At 38.7% G+C, this 26,899-nt stretch overlaps 1 protein-coding gene across 1 annotated transcript; it reads left to right on the forward strand.

Moving 5' to 3' along the window:
- The first annotated feature begins 589 nt into the window (after positions 1-589).
- Positions 590-26,502, forward strand: DYNC1LI1 (dynein cytoplasmic 1 light intermediate chain 1). Its single transcript, XM_064672318.1, has 13 exons — positions 590-840; positions 1,138-1,211; positions 12,141-12,257; positions 13,699-13,929; positions 17,217-17,386; positions 18,543-18,636; positions 20,083-20,218; positions 20,581-20,692; positions 21,697-21,756; positions 21,884-21,928; positions 22,850-22,970; positions 23,138-23,296; positions 25,554-26,502. The coding sequence occupies exons 1-13, from the start codon at positions 671-673 to the stop codon at positions 25,664-25,666; spliced, it is 1,602 nt and encodes a 533-aa protein (XP_064528388.1). The 5' UTR covers positions 590-670; the 3' UTR covers positions 25,667-26,502.
- The last annotated feature ends 397 nt before the right edge of the window (positions 26,503-26,899 follow it).

Genomic DNA, 26,899 nt, shown 5'->3' on the forward strand with positions numbered 1-26,899 from the left:
GGCTCTGGGAACGTGCACCCTTTGTCTGAAATAGAGGTACACAAGGAAACGTCCCCTGCATTGGGTTTTCCCTGAATGCCCCGAAGGGACAGAACTCACCCATTAAACTTTTATAGAATTCAAAGCCATTCACGTGTTACACTCACAAACACGCTACCAAAGTAAAGAGAGGGAAAAGGGTTGACTTGCTTCCTTGCTTCTTCTGGGACTTCTAGCAAGAGTCGAGATGTTAAAATGGTGCTGATGCGACCCATCTTTTTCCAGGTCTCCAACAATACTCGTGAGAGAAGATGAAGTAACGAGGCCTCCTGGAGAGGGTGGCCACCCTGTCCTCCCCAAAAAGCACGTCTCGCCCCCAGCCGCACTTACTTCTCCTGGATGCGAGGTGCTTCCTTCAGGGCTGGGGCTGCCGGGGGAGCAAACGGCACAGCGCAGCTCCCTGCCGAAGGCAACACCTCGCAGCGGGGAGCGGCACTGGGGACATTCCGACGCAAAGGCACTCGCTCCGCTCCCGGGCCGGCCGACGGAGGCGACTGGAGCGCCGATCCCCCCGCCCCGTCCCCGCCCCCGACCTCCCAACATCCGGGTTCCCGCCGGCGCGGCGCCGCCGCCCGCTCCGCGTCCCGGGGAGGCGGCGGGGCCGGGCAGGGAGGAGGAGGCAGCAGCGAAGATGGCGGCGGCGGTGGGGAGAGTCGGCTCCTTCGGCTCCTCTGCTTCTTCTGGGCTTTCCTCGGCTGCCGGCTTTCCTTCGGCTTCGTCCGCCGCCTCCGCGGCCACGACCAACAACAACAACGCGGAGCTGCGGGCGGGCGCCGATGAGGACGATGGGCAGAACCTCTGGTGAGCGCCCTCCCGCCCCGCCCCGCGGCCGCGGACCCGGGCGCGCTGGCCGCCGCCGCCGCCGCCCTCAGCGGCTCCGTGCCCTGCGGGCGGCGAGGGGAGGGGGACTGGATAATCCTCCCCTCCCGCTGGCGCTCAGTCCCGCTCAGTCACCGAGCTGGGGGGGCACCTCCCCTTGGCAGCGGCAACTCCTGCCCTGCCCCCCGCGCCTTATCCTCCTTTCCCGGGAGATGGCGAGGGTGGGGACCGGGAGGAAGCGGGAGCCCCCTCCTAAGCGGTGTCGTCTCTCCACGCCAGGTCCTGTATCCTCAGCGAGGTGTCCACGCGCTCCCGCTCTAAGCTGCCTTCGGGGAAGAACGTCCTCCTGCTGGGTGAGGAAAGCATCCTGATTCCTCTCCCATCCCCGCCGCACACAGGCTGAGAAAAGCATCCCGATCCCTCTCCCATCCCCGCTGCACACAGGCTGAGAAAAGCATCCCGATCCCTCTCCCATCCCCGCCGCACACAGGCTGGCTCCTGAGCCCTCTCTGGAGCTTCCCTTGTTTAGCGCCCCAAGGGGAGGGGGGCTTGATGGGTGGCAAGGTGCTGTCTTAACCCTCTCGCTTCTTCCCTTGCATAGCTTAGCTTCATTTTGGATATGCAATATCCAGAGATGCTTTAGATACGCCCCTCATCGTAGGTACCCCGCCATAATACCCTCGCTGTCCTTCCCCCACCCTGGTTCCTTAATTTAGATGGCTTAGATGGGGAGCTTTTATTGTCTTTTTCCCCCATGAGTGCTGGTTTCGGGGTGCGTGCGGGGGCCCTGAAACCTCCCCCGTTTGAGCCGGCGGTGCTGCTTTGCCGGTCCTGGTGGTGTGTCATGCAGACACAAAAACTGCTTCCGTGGCCCGAGCGGTGTCAGTGACGGTGCTGCCGTGGGCCGGAGGGCGGGGAGGCCGTATGGGCGTGCTGGCTGTGCCGGCTCTGCCCTGCCCACCCGGCGTGGCGGCAGCGGCAGCATCGGCATCGCCGGCTGCTGCCCGCTTATCTCCACCCAGTGCCTTAGTCCAACCTGGCCAGGGCGAGGAGTTACGGAAGGGGACTTTGATAAGGCGATAATGAGAGGCCCAGCTGATATTCACTGTTGAGAGAAAGAAGAAAAATGATTCGTCAAAATTAAAAATTTCGGGGGCGGGGGGAGAAGAAATGGATGCTCCCAAGCATCATATTCATGTATGTATGAATATATTATTGCTATTATTATTAGTGGGATGGTTTTTTGGTTTTTGTTGCTTTGTTGTTGTTTTTTTTCCCTGAAAGACTATTAAATGCTAATGCCAGTAGACAACACGAGGAATCCAAGTGGATGGATTTATAACTAGCTACTTCTTCCACTCCTTTGCTAACCTCCCTGTCCCCTGAAAGAACTGTGTGTTAATATTTGGAAATGTGGTTAAAACTCAGTAAGATTTTCATGCGGACTCTATGCACGCTATAATTCTGCATAGTCTTTTGGTTTATAGTCTCTTGAGGTTTTTCAAGTTAAGGTTTTTTTCCCTCCATAAGCCTAAAGCAATCACTGTGATCCTTTTCTTCCTGTTTTGATAAGCTGAGTGGTGACTTAAAACTGACTGAGAAGACTGTGCAAGGACTACAGGATGGTCTAGTGAAACTGTTACAAGACTCACTCCCCTTTAATTTGTTATGTTTTATGTTATGTAGTTAAGTAAGATATTGAGATTGGAAGTTCTAGTAGTAGTAAAGAAAGATTTCATAATGATTGACAGCTTTTCATGTGATACTTTGAACCTAAAATGGATGATTGTCCTTGTTGAAGTTGAAAGATTCTTCTTCAAACTGTGATCCTTATCAAGAAGATTACACTCTGTTTTTCTTCTCTTCATAGTCAAGTAATCCTTAGTATTCAATAACTGGAGACTGCTTCCTTCGGGGCTAGAGAAGGCACCAAAGAATGTTTCCAAAAGCTCATTTAGTTTGTGATATTCAACCTGTTGTATAGAAATTTTCTTTTTTACCATTTACTTAGAGTTTATAGAATGACTTAATGTAATACTTTTTTTTCCTTTTTTCAACTGATACATTTTTTAAAAGATGTGCAAGCTTGTAAAGGAAATTCTGATTCTTGCTTAGAAATTGTGGTTTTTGGTCCAAAGGGGGGAAAAAAAAGCTTGACGTGTGTTTAGGTAAAAGAACATCAGATCTGAGGATCAACCAGTGAGGACCATGGCCATGTTCTTTGTGAGAATACCTAACCTTTGTTGTTCACTTGCAAGTCATGATGCTTTGCCTGAAGCACACTGGCACAGAAAAAAAGGAGAGAACTTACATATTCTGTATTGGACAGATTCAGTGTGTGAAGTTCTGTCTGTTTGGGTTCTTGAGCTGTGTGTTTGCAGTCTCTCTGTTATCTCACATTTCCTCTGTGTTCAAGCTTTGTTCCTTTTGATAGTTTTTTACTAACTTTTATTATTAATACAGATCACTTCTTGCCATGATTATTTTCAGTTTCATTATGCTTTCAGTAGTTTTAAGCAGAAGTTGTAAAGCTGACCAAAGTCTTGATGGTTTTCATGCATTTTGTGGCGGACAAATATTTGCTATATAAACAGTCATATTGGTCAAAACTTACCAGCTGAAACATGATACACAGTAACAAATTAGTGCTTATTTTCATTACAATCTGCATTTAAAAAAAATTCCCTAAGCTTCCAGCATCCCACTCCCCCACGCCGAAAAGCCAACCAGAAAAACCCACCACGTAGTGTTCTTTTGTTTGCTAGGACAAGTTTTCTAATTTGCCTACAACATTTATATTTTTCAAACAGTGCATACATTTGTATGCCTAGTTGTTCTGAGAACCTGGCATGCTAATTCTCCTATTTCAGTATTTGTTTTTAGCTATGTTAACATCTCATTTTTAAGAATCTGGCAAGCAGTTTGACATATCACAGCAATAACTAAAGGAAACTGGAATGCCAAATGTTAACCTCTAGATATGGCACATAGTTTCATGAAGTTAAGGTTAACATATAATATTGGTAATCCCTGCTTAGTATCAGCCAAATATTAATTAACTCACAGTTTTACTCCTCCAAAATTGTTTCACTTGCAGACATTTTTTCAATAACTCTTTTTCTGTGAAGACTTTACACTCTGATTGGCACCACATGTAGCATGAAAGCATTTCTCTCTTCTTGTATGAACAAATAATGAAAACTCAAGCTTTCATAAACTTTATGTGAGTCACACTCTCATTCCTAGGCAGTTTTGTCATAGTGACCCTATGGTCACTATAGTCTGCTACCTCATTTAGCAGACTATACCAGCAGAAAATATACGATGTCCCTGCCTTCATAAGGAAATTGACTGCTTTCATTGACATTTTTAGCTACTTTTTGCAGATAACTGAAAGTGTGTGTTTTTGTTGCTCTTGCTTCTTTTTTTTTTTTCCTCCTGGACTGTCTCTTCTGCTCCCTTGTGTTATAAAGGTAGTTGATTGCAGGAGATACTTTTTATTGAGTGTGATGAGAAGGCTGATGCTTATAACTGGGAGCTCTCTTTCTGATATGTCTTAACCAGCCAGTGGAGTAGAGGGAGCAGCTGACAAGTCACCACTGCAGATGATGGATGGAATCCATAGTGCTATAAAATGTGTGGAGACTTGGATTCAGAGACCCGAACTAATCATTTATCCAATAAACTGTAGCATGCATTCGAGCAGTAATGTTCAAAGTCATTCCAGGATGCACCAGAAAACAGGCTCCCAGCTGGCAAGTGGATTGAGTAGCTGTTTTCTGTGTGGCTTTATATTTCATATGTTCCTCTGTCTCTGGGGCATAGTATATTCTTTGCCTACAGTTCTAGCAATTTCAAACCATCCAGTGACACGTGTACACCTGACTCTGTGTCTTGTATTGCACACTTATGCTTCTACTGAATCACTAGCATTTTGATTTTCTTTATTCATTTTACTCCACTTGATGATAAAGGCTTTGAGTTTATGGGCACTGAGAGTTCAACTGCTTTGTGTCCACATTTTCTCTTTACCCTAGACATCTCACTTCTCAGGGCCAGGCCTGTTTGAATCTTTGAGCTCTTTCTTCTAGCGGACCCATGAAATATAGTGAACTTCTTAAGTTCCATTACGGCAAATTGTCATGAGAGTATGTAAAGTCTTCTTACTTAAATTTGTACTCAACACCAGGAAAATTAGTTTTCCATTTTATTTTTTCCTGTTCAAACACCTGAAAGTTCCACTGTGATCGGATCATCAGTGTAACCGATGAAATACTGCTTGTTCACACTGTCCATATTGTTAATGTCAAATGTTTCTTAATTCCATAGGATTGCAGAAGTTAAGTCAGAGAGCTTGTTTGCCTCCTCTTATTGCAACTTCTTCTGCTGGTAATGAAAGCCTTCCAAATGTAGTCAACGTAGCCTTCCAAATTGTTTCATTCAGCAGAGTTATACTCCTAAAGTGTCAATTGTTTTGATGGGGCATTGACCTAGATAAAATTCTAGTTGCTTGGTTTGTAGCTACATTTTTTTAGAATTAAGTAGTACTTCTTTGTAGTGTCCTTCCAGCTATAATACCCTTCCAAAAAGTCAGAATTACACAAATGCTGTGTAGTAAAACTCACTTAGAACAGCATAGGAAGTTCTGAAATCCTTGAATTGCATTTATTTTAGTTTGTCTCGTCATTGTCAGAGATGCTGCTGGTTACTGGATCTGTATCTGAAATACCTTCAAAGGTGAAGAACAGTGAAAGGAATTGTGCTTCTGTTTTTCCAGGCAGGTTAGTGGCAGGAGTACCTATAAAGGTGTCCCTTGGATAGTAACATGGGATTATTCTATTTTAGCAGTGAGCCTGGGTAAAATACACTAGATGACTTCCTGCTATGTTAAAGGAGAAGGCTTGTGTTAAGAGATGGATGCTGTTCATATTCACTATGGAATTCTGTGCAACATTTGGCTTTCTGACTGTGGGTCTCTCCAAGCATAAGTAACACTTTCTGCTGTGCGTTTTTCCACAGTCAGGCCCTGTTTTCTCGTGGTGGAAGACTTGGCAAAAGACATATTGGAAGAGTTGTCTACAATCTGCTCTCTATCCTGTTGAAATGCAGAAGTGCAATTAAGGTGCTCCTCAGAGAAGTTATATAATTTTTTGGTGCCACAAAGATACCAAAAAAATCATATATGAGGAGAAAGACTTAACCTGGCAGTGCAAAACAAACTTGGAGGAGGAGAAACTTTTTATCCAATGAGTAAATAATAATTTAGTGGCAAGTTATGTGAAGGCTTGATATGACTTATTTATTGTGAACTTCCATGTTGTTTTGAGGGATTGAGAGAAGGATTTCATCATCTCATGGTTAATTTGTTCTTCGGTTCTTTGAAAGCAAACTAAATTTGGCTTACTCGGATTATTTTGGTCTTGTTCTGCAAAAGGCATTCTTCAATTAGTATAGAATGTATGAACAAGCCTCTTTCACTAATATGCAGCTGTAGAAAAAGCAGTTATTAGTCTGTGAGAAGTACTTCATCTTGAAAATAGCTGTAGTACCCACGTGCTTGGTTCTAGTAGGAAGAAGACCTTTATGTATCAGGATTCAGTCATTCACATGGTGTAGAATAGTGGTTGCTCTGGTATTCTGGGATGGCGTCTTGGTCCTGTTCAATAACTCATGTTTAGACTTGATGGCTTTGTTCTATCATATTTAAGCAAGATGGATGTTTTTCTATTAATAAAAGTATTCAATATTTTATGTTACAGGTATTAGATGTTCTAAATTGTTCTACCCAGAAGCTGTCTTTTGCACTGTAAGACGTGTGAAGCTAATTCATGAAAATATGCTTGGGGGTGTGGGATGTGCAGAAGGTGTTAATTAGGACCATTTCTAGTTTTGTGTGGCCTTGTTTGGACTTTTTTTTTTTTTTTTAAGAGATGAGTTGTATAATTCTCATATCAAGCTGAATTTTAATTGATTGGTTTAAAATGCAAACACACCAACTCCCATCAAGGCACCAGTAGGATTATAGATTACAAAAAATTAAATGCATCCGGGGTTTTTCCAAGAGCTGTCAAAAAAAAAAAAATCAAAGCCCTAGATCAAAGAGGTGCAGACCATCAATACTGATGGCACAAAAGAAATGTTCACTTTGTGCTTCTTTGCCTTGACATGTTGTAATTGCAGTGGAAAAACAATTGAAATAAAAAGTCAAACCCCATGTCTGTCCTGGAGATAACACACTGGTTGCTCTTTCATGTACAGACTTCTGTGAGAAGTAAGAAATGTCTTGTTTTACGACAAGTGAAAATCTACTTCTATTTGAATTTTCTAAAAGAAAAAAGAAATGTGGAAAAAGCAGAAGTGTTAAATATTCTGAATTTTAAAATGTGTAATTGAAAGGTTGAAGAAGTTCTGTAATAGAGCCTAAGTTCTCTCTAATGTGATAGCTTATGGCTGAACAGTTTGTGTAGCAGTACATCGATAAGTGCCCGCTTGCCTGCACTCGCAGAAGGCAATTCATTCACCTCATTTCCCATCCTTCCTGTCTGGGGGTGACCATTCTGCTAAATTCTGTATTGTAGCAGAACATTTAGTGAGGCTTGATTTTCTGCTCAGTAAACATGCGTTTTGCCTGGAGTAGTGAGAAGGGAGGAGGCTGGCAAGGGTTTGTATTACTATAGTTTCTTATATGTTTGAGGGCAGCAACAAGGATGTTGTCAAACTGTTTTGTGGACAGAGTAGCACCTTGGACAGAGGAGCTTTGACAACCCCAAACTCTGATGAAGTAGTAGAAGTGTGGGCATAAAAATGCAATGGCTTTCGCTTAGTTGAGTGTAAGACTTCCCGTTTTGTTAACAAGATGGTGAAATACTGTGCATAAGCAGATTGAGTTGGCATTGTTTCAGCTGCTTCCTATCCTGACTTTTCTGCAAAATTAAATCTGTTGACTCACTTTTACTTGTGCTCAGCTTTGGTGCATAGCACTGCTTGGTAGAAGCATCACTTCTGTGTCCTCATTGTAGCATTAGTGTGTGAGTCCAGTTTGATGTAATGGGGCATTTTAGTTCTTTAGGATTTACTCTGCAAAAGGAGGACCTTTTGTATTGTTTGCAAAAGCAGGATGCAAAATCTACCTGATTTTTATTCTACCTTGAAATTCCTTATCGAAAATGGTGTCAGAAATGTTTTGCTCAGTGAGTTTGTGTATGGAAATCAATAATTAATTTAATAATCCCACAGTTAGAAATAAAGAAGAAGCTAGAGGATTTTCCATCTTAGAATTTTTAAAGGAACTGGAGGATGATGATGATTCTCTTTGAAGATATATAAGGCTCTGTTTTATGTACTCCTTCAGTAGCACTTTAAAAAAAAAACCACTTCTGTTTCATAATATTAGTATGCATTGATGTTTAAGCCTAGGGAATATGATATTTTAGTTTTGTCTGAAACTAAGCAGCATTATTTTTTAGATATTTTAGAGATATCCAGAGACAAAAAACAAAGGTAAATATGCTTAAGTGTGTTAAAGTTTGTAATTTCGAATGCCATATAGTATATGTGTATATATGTATTCTTATTGGGTTTTTTCCAAAGCATATATACTTTTATATATGTCCCTGGTAGGACTTAAAACTAATTGCATTATTATGCTGTACATTATTCATCAAACCTCAAACGACTAATAGACTTTAATTTCCTTACAAATATTTCCCCCTCCTTAGGGAGAGAATCTTTTGTGCACACTAAAGATATTACAGTAAAATGTTTGAGTTTTGAGAAGTCTTAAGAGTTAGCATTGCATGAACTCAGAATTAATTTGGTAATTAGATTTCTAGTAACTACTTAGGAGTTTTAGATGAGCACTGGTTTAGAATTGATTTGTATTTTGATATTCTTGCTGAAGAGTAGCTGCAAAACAAAATCCTACCGCTGCTCTTTCCTAGCATAACTTGGTATATTCAAAGTGTGTTGACTTTTCAAGTGTTTTATACTGAAGTCTCAGGTTGGAAAAATTAACAGCGATGCAAATACATTTGGAGTTTCCACAATTTTAAAAGGTATATTCAACATATTAAACATAGAAAGTAGAGGCAGATGAAACCTCACGTCTTAGCATGTTGGGTTGGACTAGTGTGAGGGTTGGATGAGATGACTTTAAAAGTCCCTTCCTTTAAACTTCCTTTAAACCCAAACTCTTCAGTTATGATTCTATGTTCTCTTGGCCCAGACAGTTATCTTTTCCTCACTTTTTATGATCAATTGCTTGGACAAAAAGGAAGAAATCCTTATGTCATATACAATGGTTCTAGTTTTACTTTCTGACAGCTTTTTCAGTGATATTGAAAAAATATTGACTATAATTTGGCTTAAATATGTCGAGAACTCTGGATCTCCTATGGAATTGGGCACATTTGGCTAGGCAGCTGTCTTGCACTCTTGCAAGTGGGTCATCCTGTTTGTAAACTTGTTAGTTTATGGATTGCTAACTTGTTTTGGACCACTTGTCAGTGTTGCTTCTAACTCTTTTCTCCACAGATCTTCTGGTTTCTCTTACATCCTCTGCAAACTGTACTATTCTCTTCCTTACCTGAGTAATTAATGAAAGTAGTACCAATCCCTTTAAACTTCACTAATGCATCATTCTGGCTTTCTACTGAAAGATGAGCGCTGCTCTCTGCATGCAGTGACTCGTCCAATACCATTATATGTGTCAGTGATCCACCTGCCTGACCTTGGTGCTCTGAAATGGGTGGATATTTGCTAATGAGAAGGGAGTAGACAGTCCTCTTCATAGAACAGAGTGAATTTAGGTAATTCTGTGATGGAAGATAGAAATGACTCTACCGTGTGTGCATACATGTCCAGAAGTACTAGTTTTACATCAACTCAACTTGTCTTATGCTGTACTGATAAAATTTCTTCCAATCTAGGGGAGGAAATAAAATTCCAGCTCCTATTTTGCCGTAAGATATTAACAATATTGAACTCCAGTTTACTTTAGGCAGTTGGAAATATGAGGGTGGAGAGAAAATGACATAACACAGAGCTGTGATAAGTAAGAGGCTTGTGGGATATATATTTCAAGTTTCTCTATATTGTTTAGCATGAGCACTTTCAAACAATAGTTGCATAGCTATTAACATCTGTAAAAGCATGTTTTAGACTGCTTAAGTGTGTCTTTTGTCAGATGTAGAACTTTAAAAAACACCTGCAGTTATGCAGACTTGTTGCAGCAACTTTTGCTAAGAACTGGCAGATATGCTTTGCAGAAGATATTAAACTTTCCCAATGCAAGCAATTGAAATCTTTATTGCCACCTGTGTGAAACACGAGAACTTAGCTGGGAGTCAGCTGTTCTGAGAAACTAAGAACGCTGCTGAGTGCAACCCCTCATTAAAAGGAATAATTTTGGTTTGTCTTACCTGTTGAGCCTTCTGCTAGCACAAATTAGTTGAAGCTGCCTGTTCAAAAAGGTAAAATAGCCCAATGAATCATACAGACATTGTTGGCAGAAGTTGAAGTAACTTCATAACATGTCAGAGTAGCAGCTAATAAACTCCTTCCAGTTGTTTTTAGATGACAATTTTAAGAAGCTTGGATAAGTACTTGGGTGAGAGCGGAGGAGGAATTGTAATTCATCCCTGGTGATGAAGGTTGAACTCCTCACTTCTTCGTCAGAATTTTTATTTTATAGAATGTTCTTACAAGAAGAGGAAAAGCTTGATGTATGAATAGAAAATAGGAGTGCTTTTCAATAGTTATTTAAAACTATTTAATTATAGCTGTAGTTGTTTGCTCAAGTATGTCGTGATATATATAACATGGTTAAGAAACTTACAAATGAGCTCTTCAATTATGAAAAAGTTAAATGGATACAACTTAATTTTTCACTTGTCTAAACTAGACTTTAAACTTCAGTTCTGGTCTTATTTCTCTTTCTCTTTTTTCTATTTTTAAAAATATATTTTATTTAAAATAGCCTTTTCATTCAATTGAGTAAAATCCCCTTGACTCCCTAAAGTCAGCAGTCTTAAGTTTTCTAGGCTGTTAGTGAAATATGAAAATAAAGCTTACCTCTAAATTGAAGGCTTCATGTGGTAACCTTAGGAATGATATGTTAAACAAATTCAAAATCAGTCTATCAAAGTGTAATTCTTCTGCTCTTCCCAGTGTTTTTTTCTGTAGTGTTTTTAATGTAGCCATAATACTGTCTATAAGGTCATGATCAGTTCCCTGTAAAGGGAAAACATCATTATGTTTAACAGTGAAAATTACTGCCCTTGAACTTTCCTCTTTGTTATGTGGTTGAAAGCAAGTGTTTATACTCTCCTCGTATAGGAGAGACTTGGGAAAAAAATGTTGCGTTTGACATAAAACTCATAAGGTGCCTCTTAGGGACCTGGGATTAATCCTAATTTTGTAACTTGTGAGTGAGTTTCAAGAATTTTCTGATGTCTAATTGTTACATACACATCATTCTGCAAATCAGAGTGGCAAATTGTGGCCAAATTCAGCTTAATTATTCCTTCAAGTTGGAAAAACTGCATGTGAAGTTTTCCAACTCTGGGACATATGACTAGAAATTAGGTTTTTCAAGAAGAGCCTCTGGTGCTAGTTGAGGTGTTTACATTGTGCACGTGCTGTAAGGCTCATTGGTTACCTGAGCTCCTTTTGGAGGGAAGGTAATAGGAGTGAATGGATCTGGATTGCAGGCTTGTTCCTCTGTGCTACCCAAATACACACAGGTGTACTGTAAGGCAGTGGACTTACTGTTTGTCACCTCTTTTTAAGGTTTCTTCAGACCTGTAACAGAGAAAATATTCAAAGGAACCAACCCATAAAAGCTAAGGAAACAGATTTGCCTTACTCAGCCTGGTGTTGTGTGCTGTTTGATATGAGGGAGTTCTAAATCATGTTCTTCTGACCTGTAAGAGGAGCTTAGAAACTACTTTAGAAAAACTTTGCTACTACTTTGGTTGTAGTTGAAAGACCGAAATTGTTTGAGGTATTTAACTACTCCTTAACAGAGCTTTTTAAAGATAGGTGTAAGAGCCTATTTCAGATAAGATAGTTAGTGGCATAATTGCATTTATCAATAACTAGAAATAAGATTTGAAGCTGAGACATGCACTCATGGATGGATGAGTTGGGCAAAACCTGCTATATTTCAAAACTTCAGTGAGGTCAGTCACCCTGTTAGGATATGGTTTTCTTATTGCCCCAGGTGGGTCTTAATATGTAACAGTGATTAAAGATTGAGTGCTATCTTACTTCTGTCTCTGCAGGTGAAGATGGAGCAGGTAAAACTAGCTTAATAGGAAAAATTCAAGGAATAGAGGAATACAAAAAAGGAAGAGGAATGGAATACTTGTATTTAAATGTGCATGATGAAGACCGAGATGGTAAGTTTGTATTTGTGATATATCTGGGTGATAACATAGTGATAATATAGTGGGATGATCTTCTTTCTTTATCATGGCTTAGGCCAGAAGGGATTTGTATGGTAAGGAAGTTTGTCAGTGTAATTTCCTTAGTAGATACCGTGAATGACCACTTAAGTGGTAGAGGAGGAGAAGAACTCGTCAGAAGAAAAGGCTGAAAAGACCAGGGAAGCAGACTTAGCTGCAACGTTCTGAATAGATGTACATTCCTCAGGCCTAGAGGAAAAGATACCCAGGCTCCTATATTCCATTTCAGTTACTATAGCAAGTAGTTGCCATAAACCTACAGAGAAACCTTTGTCTGGGTGGCATGGAATCTGCAGGACTACTGTCATGGATTGGTGGGTGGGGAAATGTGCACGATGCTAAGGGAGATGTAAAAAACAAACAACAAGAAAACCCAAAAACCACCAATCCAAAAGTTTGGGTGAAGGCATTGCTAGAAAATAAGAAGTATGTTTAAGATCCTGTTTAAGATCCAAATACCTGGAGTTACGGGGTGTGAATAAGGATGTACTGGAAGCTTTAGGGAAAAATGGGAATTCTTGCCTATACTATAAGAACAAATCTGTGTAGAAGGAGAACCAGAAGAAGTTGGCCTCTTTTTTTGGAGGGGGATGTATGAAATCATCTGCTTTCCTGACTTTCATGCTTGAAACCAGGGTTAAGAGTACTTGGAGTTTGATCTAAATCAGACTTCTGTAACAAGTGATAAAAACTTACCTGAAGGCAAAATGTAATTCTGTTAAGCTCCTTAATTTTGAATCAACCGCTCCTCATTAACTGTAGAAGTGTCTGTGAATACTGGAGTATGGTGGGGGTTTTTGGGGGAAAAAAAGCAGTGGGATGGTCTATTTGTATGTTGATTGCACTTTCACAAATTGGAAGAATAACTTCAAGTCCATCTCAATCATTAAAAACTTGCAGTTATTCAGTTTTTTGAATGGCCAAGGTACATTCTGTAGTTTAAGAGTTATGTAGGTGTATCATGTTAGAGTTTTGAAGGGGAGATGGCAGCCCTTGAGAGTTGAGCAGACCGAGGGCTGAAAAGGGATGACTGAGTTCATCCAGTTCTGCTCTTCTGAGATGCATCTTGAAGAAAACATTTTCTCTCTCTAAAATAGTGAACAACTATTTTTGAAATGTTGAATGCTATCTCTCCCTTTCAGATGATGTATTTAAGATCTTCAGTTATCACCATTAAACATCAGGGTTTGGAAGAGGAGGAGCTTGTCTCCACAAGATGCAGTTTGCTGTGATGTTATGTATGTTCAATTGACTGATAAAGATATGTCATCTGCTTTCTTCCTTGTATTTTACATGTCTAAAGAAGATTTAATAGCCATTTTGTAGTGGTGTGTTTCAAGTAAATCTCATAAAATGTTTTCCCTTTTTTTTGTAGACCAAACGAGATGTAATGTATGGATTTTGGATGGTGACCTGTATCACAAAGGTCTTCTTAAATTTGCAATGGAGGCGAGCTCTCTAAAGGACACTCTAATTATGTTGGTAGTAGACATGTCTAGACCCTGGACTGCACTGGATTCTTTACAAAAATGGGCAAGTGTTGTAAGAGAACATATTGACAAGTTAAAAATTCCTCCTGAAGAAATGAAAGAAATGGAACAGAAGTGTGAGTATTCTGCAAATACATGGGAATCCATTTAAATATGCTTAATGCTTTCTGCACCATTTAATCCCTCCATTGCAGTCTTTTTCGTTCTTTGGAAATGTTACTTAAAATTAGAGATTATCAAGCCAGTCGAGCTTCAGATAAGTCTGAAGTAGCTGTATGAACAATACTAGTACTTCTTTCTAACAGAATAACAATTTTGGGGGGAAAAAACTTTCAGAATAAACACAGCTGAAATGACAATCTTGCATTTTACATATTTTTCTAGATGAGATATTCCAAGAAAAAAAATCCTTAGCTTTCAATTTTTCAATTTATTAATTTATTTAAAAGGTAGGTCACTACATCTGCTTCATAATCGTTCCTGTAATTACTCAGGGAATCTGGGACTTATTCTGTGCCTGCCAAAAGTGTCAGTGTTGAGAGAGTTCATGACAACATGGCTATGCCTGGGCCCTTTCTACTTGAAGATTTTTATCATAATTGTTATTGACATTAACACAGCTATATATTTGTTTTGGCATGGATAGGATATGGCTCTGTCAGTGTCTTGTCTTTTTAGTTTTAAACATGCAGAACACAAAAATATTTCAGGATTCCCTAAACTGTCTGCCTGAACTTGTTAACATTATGGCTCCATATTACTTTTGGGCACAAGTGTATTTCCCTTGGGGTAATAAAACATGAGTCTTTCCCATTCATCTCTTGGTGAATTACTGCAAGGAAAAGTATTTGAGAAAGCTGTGTGTTAAGATCAAATAGGATGATTAAACTTTGTAAGTCTGAAGTCACTCTGTAACTGGTGTGTTCTTAAGCATCTGAGTGCCAGATTGCTGAATAGTTATTTTAGAAATGCAGGTTGTAGCTGTGCTGTGATAAACTGTCAGGCGATGGTTGTAGATACTTCAGAATGGGGAGAAGGGGGGAAAGTTGGTCGTTTTCTTTATCCTTTTAAGAGAGAAATTCTTTTAAGGGAAGTATCATTGAGAATCATATCTTCCTCGAAAATAACTTTTTTTAGGAGGGAGGAGCTGAGCTTGTTTGGATGTGGTTTTTGGTTTGGCTTTTGTTTTGGTTTTTGGGAGTGGAGTTAGTGTGTGTATGTGTATTAAACATCGTGACATACAATTTCAGGATATGATTTTGCTGGATGAAAGTAGTAAGGATGCAATATCTCTATTATCGAAAATGTGTAGCTGGTAGTTTTGCTTCCTTACTGACTGAGTGAACAGAATAGCAAAACTCTACAAAATCCAGAAACTGTAAGCCATGAGGCAAGTCAATAAAACATGCTACTCGTTTAGTTTTTTCTGTTGTTTTGTTCTTTTATCATCTGGTCTAATTCTTACAGATACTGATAGTCTATACATTGGGTATAACAGAAGCCCTGGACACAATCCAGATGTGACTGGAAGCTGTTTGATCCTCTTGTGATGTGGCTTCATGGGTTGCTAGGCAGGCAGGAGCTTGACACTGCCAGAAGAAGCAGGGAGGAGTCTTGCTTGTATGACTTTTGGCTTCATGGTCCTACTTTATTCCTGTGTCAGGCTCAGTGCTCCTTTGAGCTGGTTTAACTTGCTAACAAGGCTGAAATCTGCAGAGGGTTTGTGTGTGTAGTTTTCTGGAGATATGCTGCTGTGTTTGTCTTCCCGTTCTAGCAGCTTAGCTTCTCTTAAAGACAGACCCTGGGAGGACTAGAACTCATATGGAAAGATATTAGGGGGTATGTAGCAGCTGTGTGTGAAGGGTTGCAAAAGCCCTCTCTCTTTACTGAATTAGTCTGTGTCTAATGAAATTGTGTCTCTAAGAAAGACTTGAGATTGTATTTCACACTCTTTGAGTTGTGATACACTAAATCAATCCTCCTTTTTACTGTTTTCTGTATTTATATAAAGATTAGTATGTTATGATCATACAGTGGGAATTTTAGGAATTCACACACTGGAGTAGTGTGATTTTTATTTTATGCAATTATCCCAGAACAGACAGGATACTGTGCAGGAAAGATGTTGAGTGACTGGCATATGTTGGTGAGGACTCTGGGTTTAAAACACATTCAGTTGATTTGGGAGGCTCTCAGACCAGACTGAAGTAGCAGCAGTCCCTGAATAAGAGCCCAAGTTGACTGTTCAAGTAGAGATTATAATCAGTGCACGTGCTTTTTGGTATTGTGAACTCAGAGAGCTGCAGAAAAATTGAATAATCTTGACCTAATATAATTTTTCCTCTAGGGTTTTGAAGTAAGTCTTACTCTGTTAATTCCACAAGTGCTTTTCTAGGTGTTAATTTGAAGGGCTTTAGTCAGTCTAGCAAAGGTAGCAGTGGGTTAACACAAATCAGGACAAAGAAGTGAGAATGTATGGGGGTAGATAAGCTGCCCTTGTGTGTGATGCAGCTCAACTGCCTTGCTGCCTGACTTCTTTTGCTGAATTAGCATGTGCTACTCATGGAATAGTAATCAGTGGTTTGGTTTGGTAGAATCTTGTTTCTGCTGTGTGGAACAGGACATGATGTGAAAGGTACAGACATTTTATGCCTAAGATTGCATCCCTGACTGGAGGAATAGTAAGTGGCTGTGCTACGAGAGGCTTGGGTGTGTGCAGTGGAACATGACAAGACAGTTGCGACAAGAATGAGAAAATAGAAAGTTACATTCTGACTTACCCTCCCTGCTAAATTTTAAAGTAGTGTCTGATCTATTTTAAAAGCATACCAAATATTTAATATGCCATTAACTAATTATAAAGCTAGGTGATAAATAGTGTTTGCGTGTTCTGTTCTTTTTTGTTTATTACTACTGTAGATTCTCTGTACAAAGAGCGAAGAATGGACAAAGAGTTTGTAGATAAAACCTGGTATATGGTAGCAGCTAAGCAGTATGTGTTGGGCTTAATTCTGTTTATTCTGACAAACTTTTCCATTAATTTTGCCAAGAAGAATGAAAAGAAACTTATGTCCTTCAGGAAAAAGATGAAACAGTAATCGTTAATAGCGCCTGCCTAGTGGTTCCACAGTGATAAAATAAAAATGGTTTCATGTTGTCCTTATGGACAGTTTTATTAGATCATGTTCTTCTGGCCGCCAGTCCAGCAGATCTTAGGCTTGCTAGTTTTTTCCTGTGCTGCACAGAGCAAACAACTAGTCAGCACTAGATGCATGCTCCATTTTTTCAACATAAAGATGCAGAAGTACTATGCAATCAACAGTGCTAGAGATCTATGCCAGTGGAAATCATTGTTGAAATAATAAAGTAGCTGATGTTTTAATATAACTTTTTTTACTTTCAGTGGTAAGAGACTTCCAGGAATATATAGAACCAGGCGAGGATTTTCCAGCTTCTCCACAGAGAAGAAATACTTCATTACAGGAAGACAAAGATGACAGTGTGATTTTACCCCTGGGTGCAGATACACTAACATGTAACTTAGGCATTCCAGTAGTAGTAGTTTGTACAAAGGTTTGTTTCACATTTTAGGTTTTTTGCATATTTAAATTAAGCAACTCTCTCTGTCAGTTGTGGAATTGGGGAGGGAAGCATGTGGTTAAGTTATTCTGAATAGCTTGTTGAAAAATTCTTTGTTTAATGTTGAAGACTGGTTATTTTCTGGAACCTCTCATTGCATGTTATTTTGGAATTATCTTTTCCTTTAGTTCTACCAGTTTTCAAGAAATTGAGAAACACCTCAGATCTGGTTTTGCTCACGGAAGTGAGCTAGTCAGTAAGCAACTAGAATTCCCCTTGATTTCCACAGTCCTCCTTGGGCTGAACATAGTGTTTTGATAAGTTTTTTTAATATTTCTGATCTTTTTTTCTGAAGATGAACATATTTGAGAGTTACAGTTAGTAAAGTGCTGCTCTATTAACTTTCCTCACTTCTTAGGGTGTTTGTGATCTGTTTTGATTTCTGTCAGATATGTAACCATATTCTTACTCTAAAGAAAACAACAGTGTGGTTCTCCTGTGGCTGTTTTTGTTGTTTTTTCTCCCCCTGGCTCTTCAGTTCTCATTGGCAGTAAGCATACTGCATCTGCAGCTTCTGCTGGCCCACAGTGAAGGCATAAACCTTCTGATGCATATGCTGTTCCTTCACTGGAAGTCTGACCCTCTCATCTGAGCAGCACCTTCCTTCTCACCTGCCAGCTCTGTTATTCTTCTCCCCACTCCTTTTTTTTCTTTTTCTGCTTCCACATTCCTTGCTTTTGCCTCCCTTTACGAAGGGCTAGTTAGTAACTGGATTGAAAAGACTGTCTTGTAATACTACAGTGTGTGAAAAAAACATTGGGTAAAAAATAGCGAAGTCGTTTAGTGGGTAAGTTTTCAAGAGAGACTTTGAGTTATTGCACAGGATTGGGGAGGGGGAGTGAATTAAAAATGCCAATCATTTTACCTCCCTAGTTAATTTTCACCACAGTATATGTACATCAAGTTATATATAATTAAAAACAAAAACATTCAATTATGCTTCTAAAGTATCTTAGCAGGTTTTTGTTTTCCTCTACACTACCCCTCCCCACTCCATCTCCCTTTCCCCTTGTGAACTGGATGTGTAGCAGCACTGCTATTTCAGCAGGTGCCTGGAAGTAGTATATTAATTTTGTGTTTATTTTGACAGTGTGATGCCATCAGTGTTCTGGAAAAAGAGCATGACTACAGAGATGAACACTTCGACTTCATTCAGTCACATATCAGACGGTTTTGCTTACAGTGTATCCTTTAACCCATCATAAAGATGATTATGACTCAAATCTTCCTATTAATTATGACAAGCTTAAAAGAGTGTTTTCATCTGTACCAAAGTAGGATGCAACTCCTTTACTGTAGCTGGCAGTCTGCTTCAGCTGCACCTACAGCCAATGTTGAATTAAACTTTTCAATTTTATTTTATTACAGAGCTGCAGGAGTCTCTAGCATGTCCCCTTACCATGAACTTCTTTACTTGCCTCCATTTCCATGTTTAGGAGTCAGTTTGCAAAACAGGACAATTTAACTGACTAACTGCCTAAAATAAAAAGATAATTCATTTCAGTATGATATTGCTCCAGATGTACATAAGGCATGTTATTCTTTTTGTCCCAAATATGCAGTCTCCTCTGTGTTCAGTAATTTCACAGGATGAGGTTCTCAGGGAAGGAAAGAAGTGTGTGACTTCTCTTATATTGGTACAGAGACAATGCACAGAAGCTGTTGCTGTGCTTTTATCACTTTTAGATTTCATATTTTTAAAGAAGTATATTAAATACTGTTTAGTGTTGTTTAGTCAGCTAGACATGCTGAGATATAGATTTTAGATGCTAGTAACATGCCTACATTGTGTCATCACTTGTGCTGTAGTAAAGGGAAGTTCAAATGCTATTGAAGAGACAGCAGTTGACAACAGATGGAAAAGTTAACCCAAGAACCAGAGACCTCAGTTGAAATGGCACTTCCTTCAAAGGGCTTGCAAGACCTAATTTTTGAAAATGGAATTCTGGGTAACTGTAATAACTCTTGTGGGTGGAGGAAAAATACAAAATATTCATAGGGATCAGCCTCATGAGTCTATATGCCACGTACGACTTGAAATTCTATTCTAAACTTCACTGAATGGGAGTCAGACCCCATTATATAACTTTCTTGTAGAATCTGAATTGCAAGCATGTAGAAATAAATTAGGGGCCTTGGTATTTTTGTAATCTTAAAGTAAAAATTGCTTTTTTATTAATCCTGTGCATAAGATGTGTTAATTTGATACTGAGCCATGCAGGAATGCTCAGCACTCTTTTGGTCTTTTAGTAACTTGTATACAGTACAACTCATTTGCCTTCATTTCATTCAAAAGCAGATCACTGTATAATGTAAGAACTTGCTCCCCTATTTAAAAAAACCCAAGTGGGAAAGTGGAAGACCTTTGGCATTTCTGAAGCTACTAATGCTAATGTTGCTGTGACTGTGTTGCAGGATGGGATAATGACAAGATATAAGGATATGGCATGAAAACCCTTGTTCACTAAAAGCAGAAGACTGTTTAAGTGTTGGAACTCAGTTGACTTATTTGGTTTTGTATTCCTGCTCTAAATTCTACAACATAGATCACCCTTTTTTGGTAGTTTAAAGGTTACTTTAGCATCTCTTAATAGCCACTAAACTAAGTTTTCTTTAACAAGTTTATTCAGATGGGGCAGCACTTATTTACACTTCAGTAAAAGAAAACAAGAACATTGACTTAGTATATAAATATATAGTCCAGAAGTTGTATGGATTTCCTTTCAATGTTCCAGCTGTTGTTGTGGAAAAAGATGCAGTATTTATGTAAGTTACCTGCATTATTATATGTACATGACTGCAAAATGTATCTGTGTAATACCATAAGGCAGCATTTAGAGCCTTTTTTGGTTTATGTTTTTTAAAGTTCCATTTAACATTCTCATGAGTTTGGTGAGTGCCAGTGGATAAAGGTTTCGCTGCCCCAAAGGGAAATGTTAAACCCGGAGATTTTCCTCTTCTCTGTTATGGTGAACCAATCTCTCCCTGCTTGTACTGATCAATGACTTGCACAGGAGAATGGGAGCTATGACAGCGTTCCTGGCTTTCAGTTCTGTGCAGTTCAGGAGTGCATACATGAATAGCCTGAAGTAACAATAGGATTTTAAGCCAAATAATCCTTTCTCTAGTCCTGCAGGTTGGGATAATGACAAGAAGATAGGAATATTGCATGAGAACTTTCAGACACTAAAAGCAGATGACAGTTTTGAAGATATCATAACAAAACCACCAGTCAGAAAGGTAAATTGAGATGTTTTGGCATTCAACTTCTTTGCTATTTATTTGCCTGTCAGTTTTTTGACTGTTTCTCTTTCACTGAGACTGTGCTTCCAGCTTATAGTAACTGTGGTAAACCCTGTGGGGGGTTTTCTTGTTTTGTTCTTAAAGTTCTTCTTTAGCTATCAAAAAAAAAAACCCATGTATTTTATAGCTTTTCTTGAGCTTGCACTTTTTTTTCTGCCGCTTTTACATTGTTCAAGACTACAAATATATTGTTTTGCTTTTAATATGTATTTGGTATTGAAAAGTCTGAATGTCATTTGCCTGTTTGTCAGATTGAGTTACTGTTTTTTAAAAAGATTCTATTTTGCTCTGAGTTGCTTATAACTTCATAATGCCTTCTGTTTCTGTTGGAGTATTTAAAATCAGAAAGCTTGAGACAGTGTAAAATCAAAAAATAAACATGTGAAAACAGATTCTCCATATGTTCAGTATGTTTTCTCTCTTGTACTATTTAACAAAAGGCTATGACAGAACTACCTGTAAATATAAATGAGGTTCTTGAACAAAATGCCAGCAAAATGCCATAGTTACCTATAAAGGAATGCTAAGGGGAGGCCTCAATAAATTAAGGGAGATGTGAGCATGATGCAGAGTGTGTGCATCCATGAATGTTTCTTACACATCTTCAGAGCCTTGAATGTGCCCTGTTACAATTTACCTCATTCCTCTTTTACTGAACGCTTTAATGAACTTTTTAATGGGTCTTTCTACAAATACATTTAGAGTTTATGCCTGCCAGGTCAAAGGAGTTAATGATACCTCTCTTTCACTTCTAATTAACTTAGTTTAAATGGAATCATTGAGGCAGCAGTCTTAAATATGGAAAATGTGATATGCAGTCATCATAGTATTTTATACATGTACTTCATTATTGAATGCTTTGGTCATATTCACCAGGAGATATTAAAGGAAATACCTTTCTTTCTTTTAGTCAAAATTATGTTTATGTTTTTATATTGCAGTTTGTTCATGAAAAAGAAATCGTAGCAGAAGATGACCAAGTGTTTCTTATGAAGCAGCAGGTAACTTTCTGTCTATAAAACAAGCAGCCAGTGTTTGAATTAACAACATTCCCAATACAGATTTTGGGGTTTGTTCTCAGTCACTGTAATATCTAACACTTCATGTGTATGTTTGGGTTTTTTGCAGTCACAGTTGGCGAAACAACCACCTACTGCTGCAGGAAGGCCAGTGGTTAGTAATAAAAATTTTAAATATCATCACATGAAAATTATTCATATATTTAGAGGGTTGCTTTTAACTGCACTATCAAATATTCTTTCATCTAATTGTTTTAAACTACATAGCATTTAACGTCTCATTGTATAGTGCCCTAAAATTATGACACTTCACAGCTAGTCATGACAACTTGTATTGACAGCCAGGGCTAAATGACATGGCTTTCCTCTTCATATGTTAGAATGCATCTAAGCAGTTAGTTTACTCCCCTTTCTGTCCCAAGAGTGTGCCAAGGAGCAAACTATGCTGGCTGAATTGCCTTGGTGAGTTTCATATCCTAAATTTGGCACCATCACTCTAGGAATACTAAGAGTGGCATAAAATTAAGGACAAATGAAAACTATCGTCTACATTTAAAATACAAATAAAATAACTAAAAGGCAACACAAGTTTAAATGGGGAGCCTGTGATCTTACAAAGGTAGCTTTACCTCTTTAGATGAACTAGAAACATGAAGTATTATCTTGAAGTAATGAATAATGCTCTTTCTCCTGGGCTGCATTTAATCCTTTCTGCAGTGTTGGTGCTACGTGTTGTCTTTTTGTGAAATTTGCTGTAGCTCTTCAGTGATCTAATTGGTACAGTTTTCATTAGGGTAATGAGTAACTGATGGATTTTCAAGTTTCTCATTGGAGTAAAATGAAAAGTTTCATTAGTGCTTTAGTTGCAGTAAAATTAGTAGTTTTAAGAATGTTATATAAATATGAAAAAACACGTACACAATCAGCAAAATCTAATCCTATGTTGTTTCAGTTGCATGAGATACTACATTTAAAAAAAAAAGCTCAGGAGCTGTGAGAAATAACAAAATGCTTCATTTCATATATGCTTACACTTTGCTTTTTGGTTTTTTTGGTTTTGTTTTTTTTCTAATAGGATGCCTCACCAAGAGTTCCTGGTGGATCTCCTAGGACACCAAATAGATCTGTAACATCAAACGTTGCCAGTGTTACACCTATCCCTACTGGGTCAAAAAAAATTGATCCCAATATGAAAGGTACCTTTTCTTATGAGAGTACAAATACATCTGGGGAAGTAAAATAGCTGCTTTGCCTGCTTGCTTTAATACACTTATTTAGATTGGTGAACACACTGAATCAGTATTTACTTAAAAAATCTGTGTTGTTTTTGTGTTGTGGTTTTTTTTCCTTCCTCTCCTTGTAGCTGGAGCTACATCTGAAGGAGTCCTGGCTAACTTTTTCAATAGTCTCCTGAGCAAGAAAACTGGTTCTCCTGGTGGCCCTGGTGGTGTTGGTGGCAGTCCAGGAGGAGGTGGCACTGGAGGTGCTGGCGGCAATTTAGCACCATCAGCAAAAAAGTCAGGTATGATTAATGACAAAAGATCAACTCAATCCAAATTAAGTGGTGGATCATTCCTGTTAGTATAGTCTATCAGAAGTATGAACACTGCTATATTTAACTGAATGCTTTATCTATGTGTGTGAGTATATATAGAAATGCTTTATATTTATGCTTTTATATTTTATATGGCTTTTTGCTTCTGTTTTCACAGCACTTTAGCACTGCCTTTTTATGGCTCTCAGAAGAGCAAAGAAAAACTTTTCATGTAGCTTTTTAAGCATGAATTGTGTCTACATGAGTTCTTAGTTTTTTCCTTTGTTCTCACCATCCCAGTAAAATGGCTTATGCTATAAGCCACTTGTAGTATTATTCAGGTAGATTGGGACTAAATTTCCAAGTTGATTTTTTTAACAATACTGTCAGCGTTAAAATAGCTTTAAATTTTCTTCTTCTAGTGTTCTAGCTCTGATGTGATGAATGCTTTGATTGAGTTTGGTGACAGCCTGTAAAATACTTACCTATTTTATTTTAACATTACATGATGTGATTAACAATTAGTATTAATCTAGAAATGTTTAAGAGTGACTGTGCTAAAGCTAGATGCAGGACTACTCTGATGCTTCTTGCTATTCCAATTTAAAATATTTCTGTATTAATTGAGAATATACATATACAGACACCTTCCCTCTGCTTCCCCAGAGGTTAGTAATGCTGCACTTAGGGGAGAGTAATGTCAAGTACCAATGAAACACAAGCAGTATTTACTTCTATGCAGTAAAAGAGAAGAACACATTTCCCACAAACACTTTGTGTAGATTGACCCTGTTTGGGTTTTTTTTCCTATACGTGTGCACTTCCGTTTTTTAAATGCAAAGCTCAGTTGGCAAAGGGAAGTGTGAGTACTTCCTAATCTGCTGTAGGCAAAGTCAGCAGTTCCAGTTTGAACAGCATATGGAGATCATTCAAACAAATGCAGCTGATGCAATATGAGGTGCAGAGAGCACCCACTGAAGAATCTTGTGGGGAGTGGCTGGGCAGCAGGTTTGGGTGATGCCCGGCAAACGGAGGCAGCACTCCAGAAAAGTGTCGTGTCTGGGGCCATGGCAGAAACTTCAAGAACAGAATTAAACTATTAAGGAGCAAAAATGTTCTCAGAAATTTCCTAATATGCAACAAAAATAGGGTTACGGTGTAGCCAGTTTAATGTTGCAAAGGGCTGTGCTTTTAAGTGATTACCATAAATACAACACACATTTGGCTTAGATGTGGCCTCCTCACCTTCCTCAGTATTTGCTGTCTTGTATTGGGTGATATCTATGGCACTCTCTCTTCAGATCTGAAACTTGGCTTTAAAAGAGCAGTTTGGGATTTGACAATTACTTTTCCCTCAGCAGCTGTGGGAAATTCCTCTGCTTATTAGTTGGAATATTAGCTGCTTTGATTCTGATACAGCATTAGCTTTTGTTAAATGATTTGAAGAGCAGCATATTATATCTGGCTAGAATTACCTTTGTGGGTAATTCTCTTAATTTGCATCCTCAGAAAGGGTGCTGGGACACTGCTAAAAAAACTACATGTGTATCAGAATGTTCCCTTACAGCCCAAGATAACTATGCACACTTGTCCTGGCATTAGACTCTAATATTCTGTTTTCCCATATTGTCTCCTTCATTCTTGTGATAAAACATAGCAGGATAGAAACCTAGACTGGGGAGTAAGAGTTAAAAGGATGGGGGGAAAATGGTGTGTTTTAAACTTGAATTAGGTCTGAGTATGACTGCACAAATGTTTGTGCCATTCCAAGTTAGGGAGGAGGTGAGTGGGTGAGGAGAGAAAGGGATTTGCCATTTGCAGGTCTGTGTGCACCCGTGAGCAGTGGTGTCATGTTTATGCTGACAAAGTGTGCAGAACTGACTTTACCGGGCTTGGTGGAACCCCTGATTTACATTCAGAATTATTTAAAATACATATACAGAAATTGCATAGAAGTAGTCATAACTGCTAGCCTTAGTAAACTTTTAAAATATTTTATACATTAACTCTTCATATACTGACAATATATAATTATGGAAGTTTCTTTGAGAAATCGGAAATATTAAAAGATATGACTTTCTCTGTACTGTTTCCTTTCTGTTTCTTTTGGGTTTTGGCCTTATGCCTTTACTCTGCGCCCAAAGCGTGTGATAACAATTTTTGGGATTTTTCTGATTTGAGAATTAAAGATACTATATGACTTCCATAAACATGACTGACTGAATATTACACATTTATTTTGTAGGTCAGAAGCCAGTTTTAACAGATGTTCAGGCAGAATTGGACAGAATTTCACGAAAACCTGAAATGGTCTCTCCTACATCATCTACATCTCCCACAGAAGGTGAAGCATCTTGAAGACACCAAATAAAACCAATTGTTCAGTTTTCTGGGATAATTCAAACTTGCCTCTGCCTCTTCCTTCAGTGACTGGAACTAAAGAACTGAAATTTCTTTCAGAACACAAACAATTGATGTCTGTCTTCCTTTCATATGTGTTGCCCAACTTTACAAAAGGGAGTTGTACAAATGGGAAACGGTTATCACATTGTGTAGGAGCACTGCTCACGGTGCAAGAATAGTAAATTAATTTTTTTCTGGGTTTTGTTGAAAAGTCAGTGTAATTCTGTAAAATTGCAAGTATGTCCACTTAAGTGATAGGGGTTGCTTAGAGCAGGAAAACTGATACACACCACAGGCACTTAATTTATATTGATTTCCGAATCTGTTAGCTAAGTTTAATACTATCTTAAGTAGATTAACCTCTACACGAGAGAACTACTGCTAGTTTTTGAAAGAGAAAAATAATTGCACAAGTCTGTAACAACAAAAACAAAGTCCAGTTATACTTGAACACTTCATTGGGAGTATGGTTAAAAAAAAAATCTGTTTGATCTCCACTGAGATTTACACTGCGTTCAAAAACCCATGGAAAAGCTCCAGGTATAAGACTAAATTAGTGGCCAGTTCTTTTGGGTTTTTCCTCTTTGATTAATTTCAGACACTGAATAAAAGATGTATAAAGAAAAAGCAGAGGTTAAATGTACAGATTATCAGTATCCAGATTTGTCTATATATATATGGCTTGGCCTTAATGTCCCCCACTATGTTTCCCACACTACTTATGGTTTAAAAATTGGTCATCAAAACTGTAATCAGTTAATAAAGTATTCTCTGCATTCAAATTTAAATAACTTTCATTGGAGCCATGGTGTTCTTGTTTGTTTACAGTTAAATCTAAGGATGTGGTGTAAAACATCTTAAAACATACATTTATATTTTTATCTCTCAGTGAATAACATCACTGGTAGATATTTGAACTTCCTTAAAACATTATTTTGGTGTTTTTGAATATCCATATATTCAGAAATCATCTGGGTAAAATCCTGAAGGAAGGGGATAAGTCTGCAGTGTTTGCTCCTAGAGGTACAACTAGCTTATCCTACTTGAGTGGTTTTCTGCTGCAATGTGTTTTAAAAGCTCACTAGTTACACTAAGGATCCTGCTCATGACTGCAGTAGTGTGTTGTCTAAGAAGTAGTTGACCACTAAGGCTGAGACGTTATTTAAACTTTCACTACACAAATATTGT

Source organism: Pseudopipra pipra, chromosome 1, assembly GCF_036250125.1.
Source record: "Pseudopipra pipra isolate bDixPip1 chromosome 1, bDixPip1.hap1, whole genome shotgun sequence".
In the NCBI taxonomy this organism is placed as follows: Eukaryota; Metazoa; Chordata; class Aves; order Passeriformes; family Pipridae; genus Pseudopipra; species Pseudopipra pipra.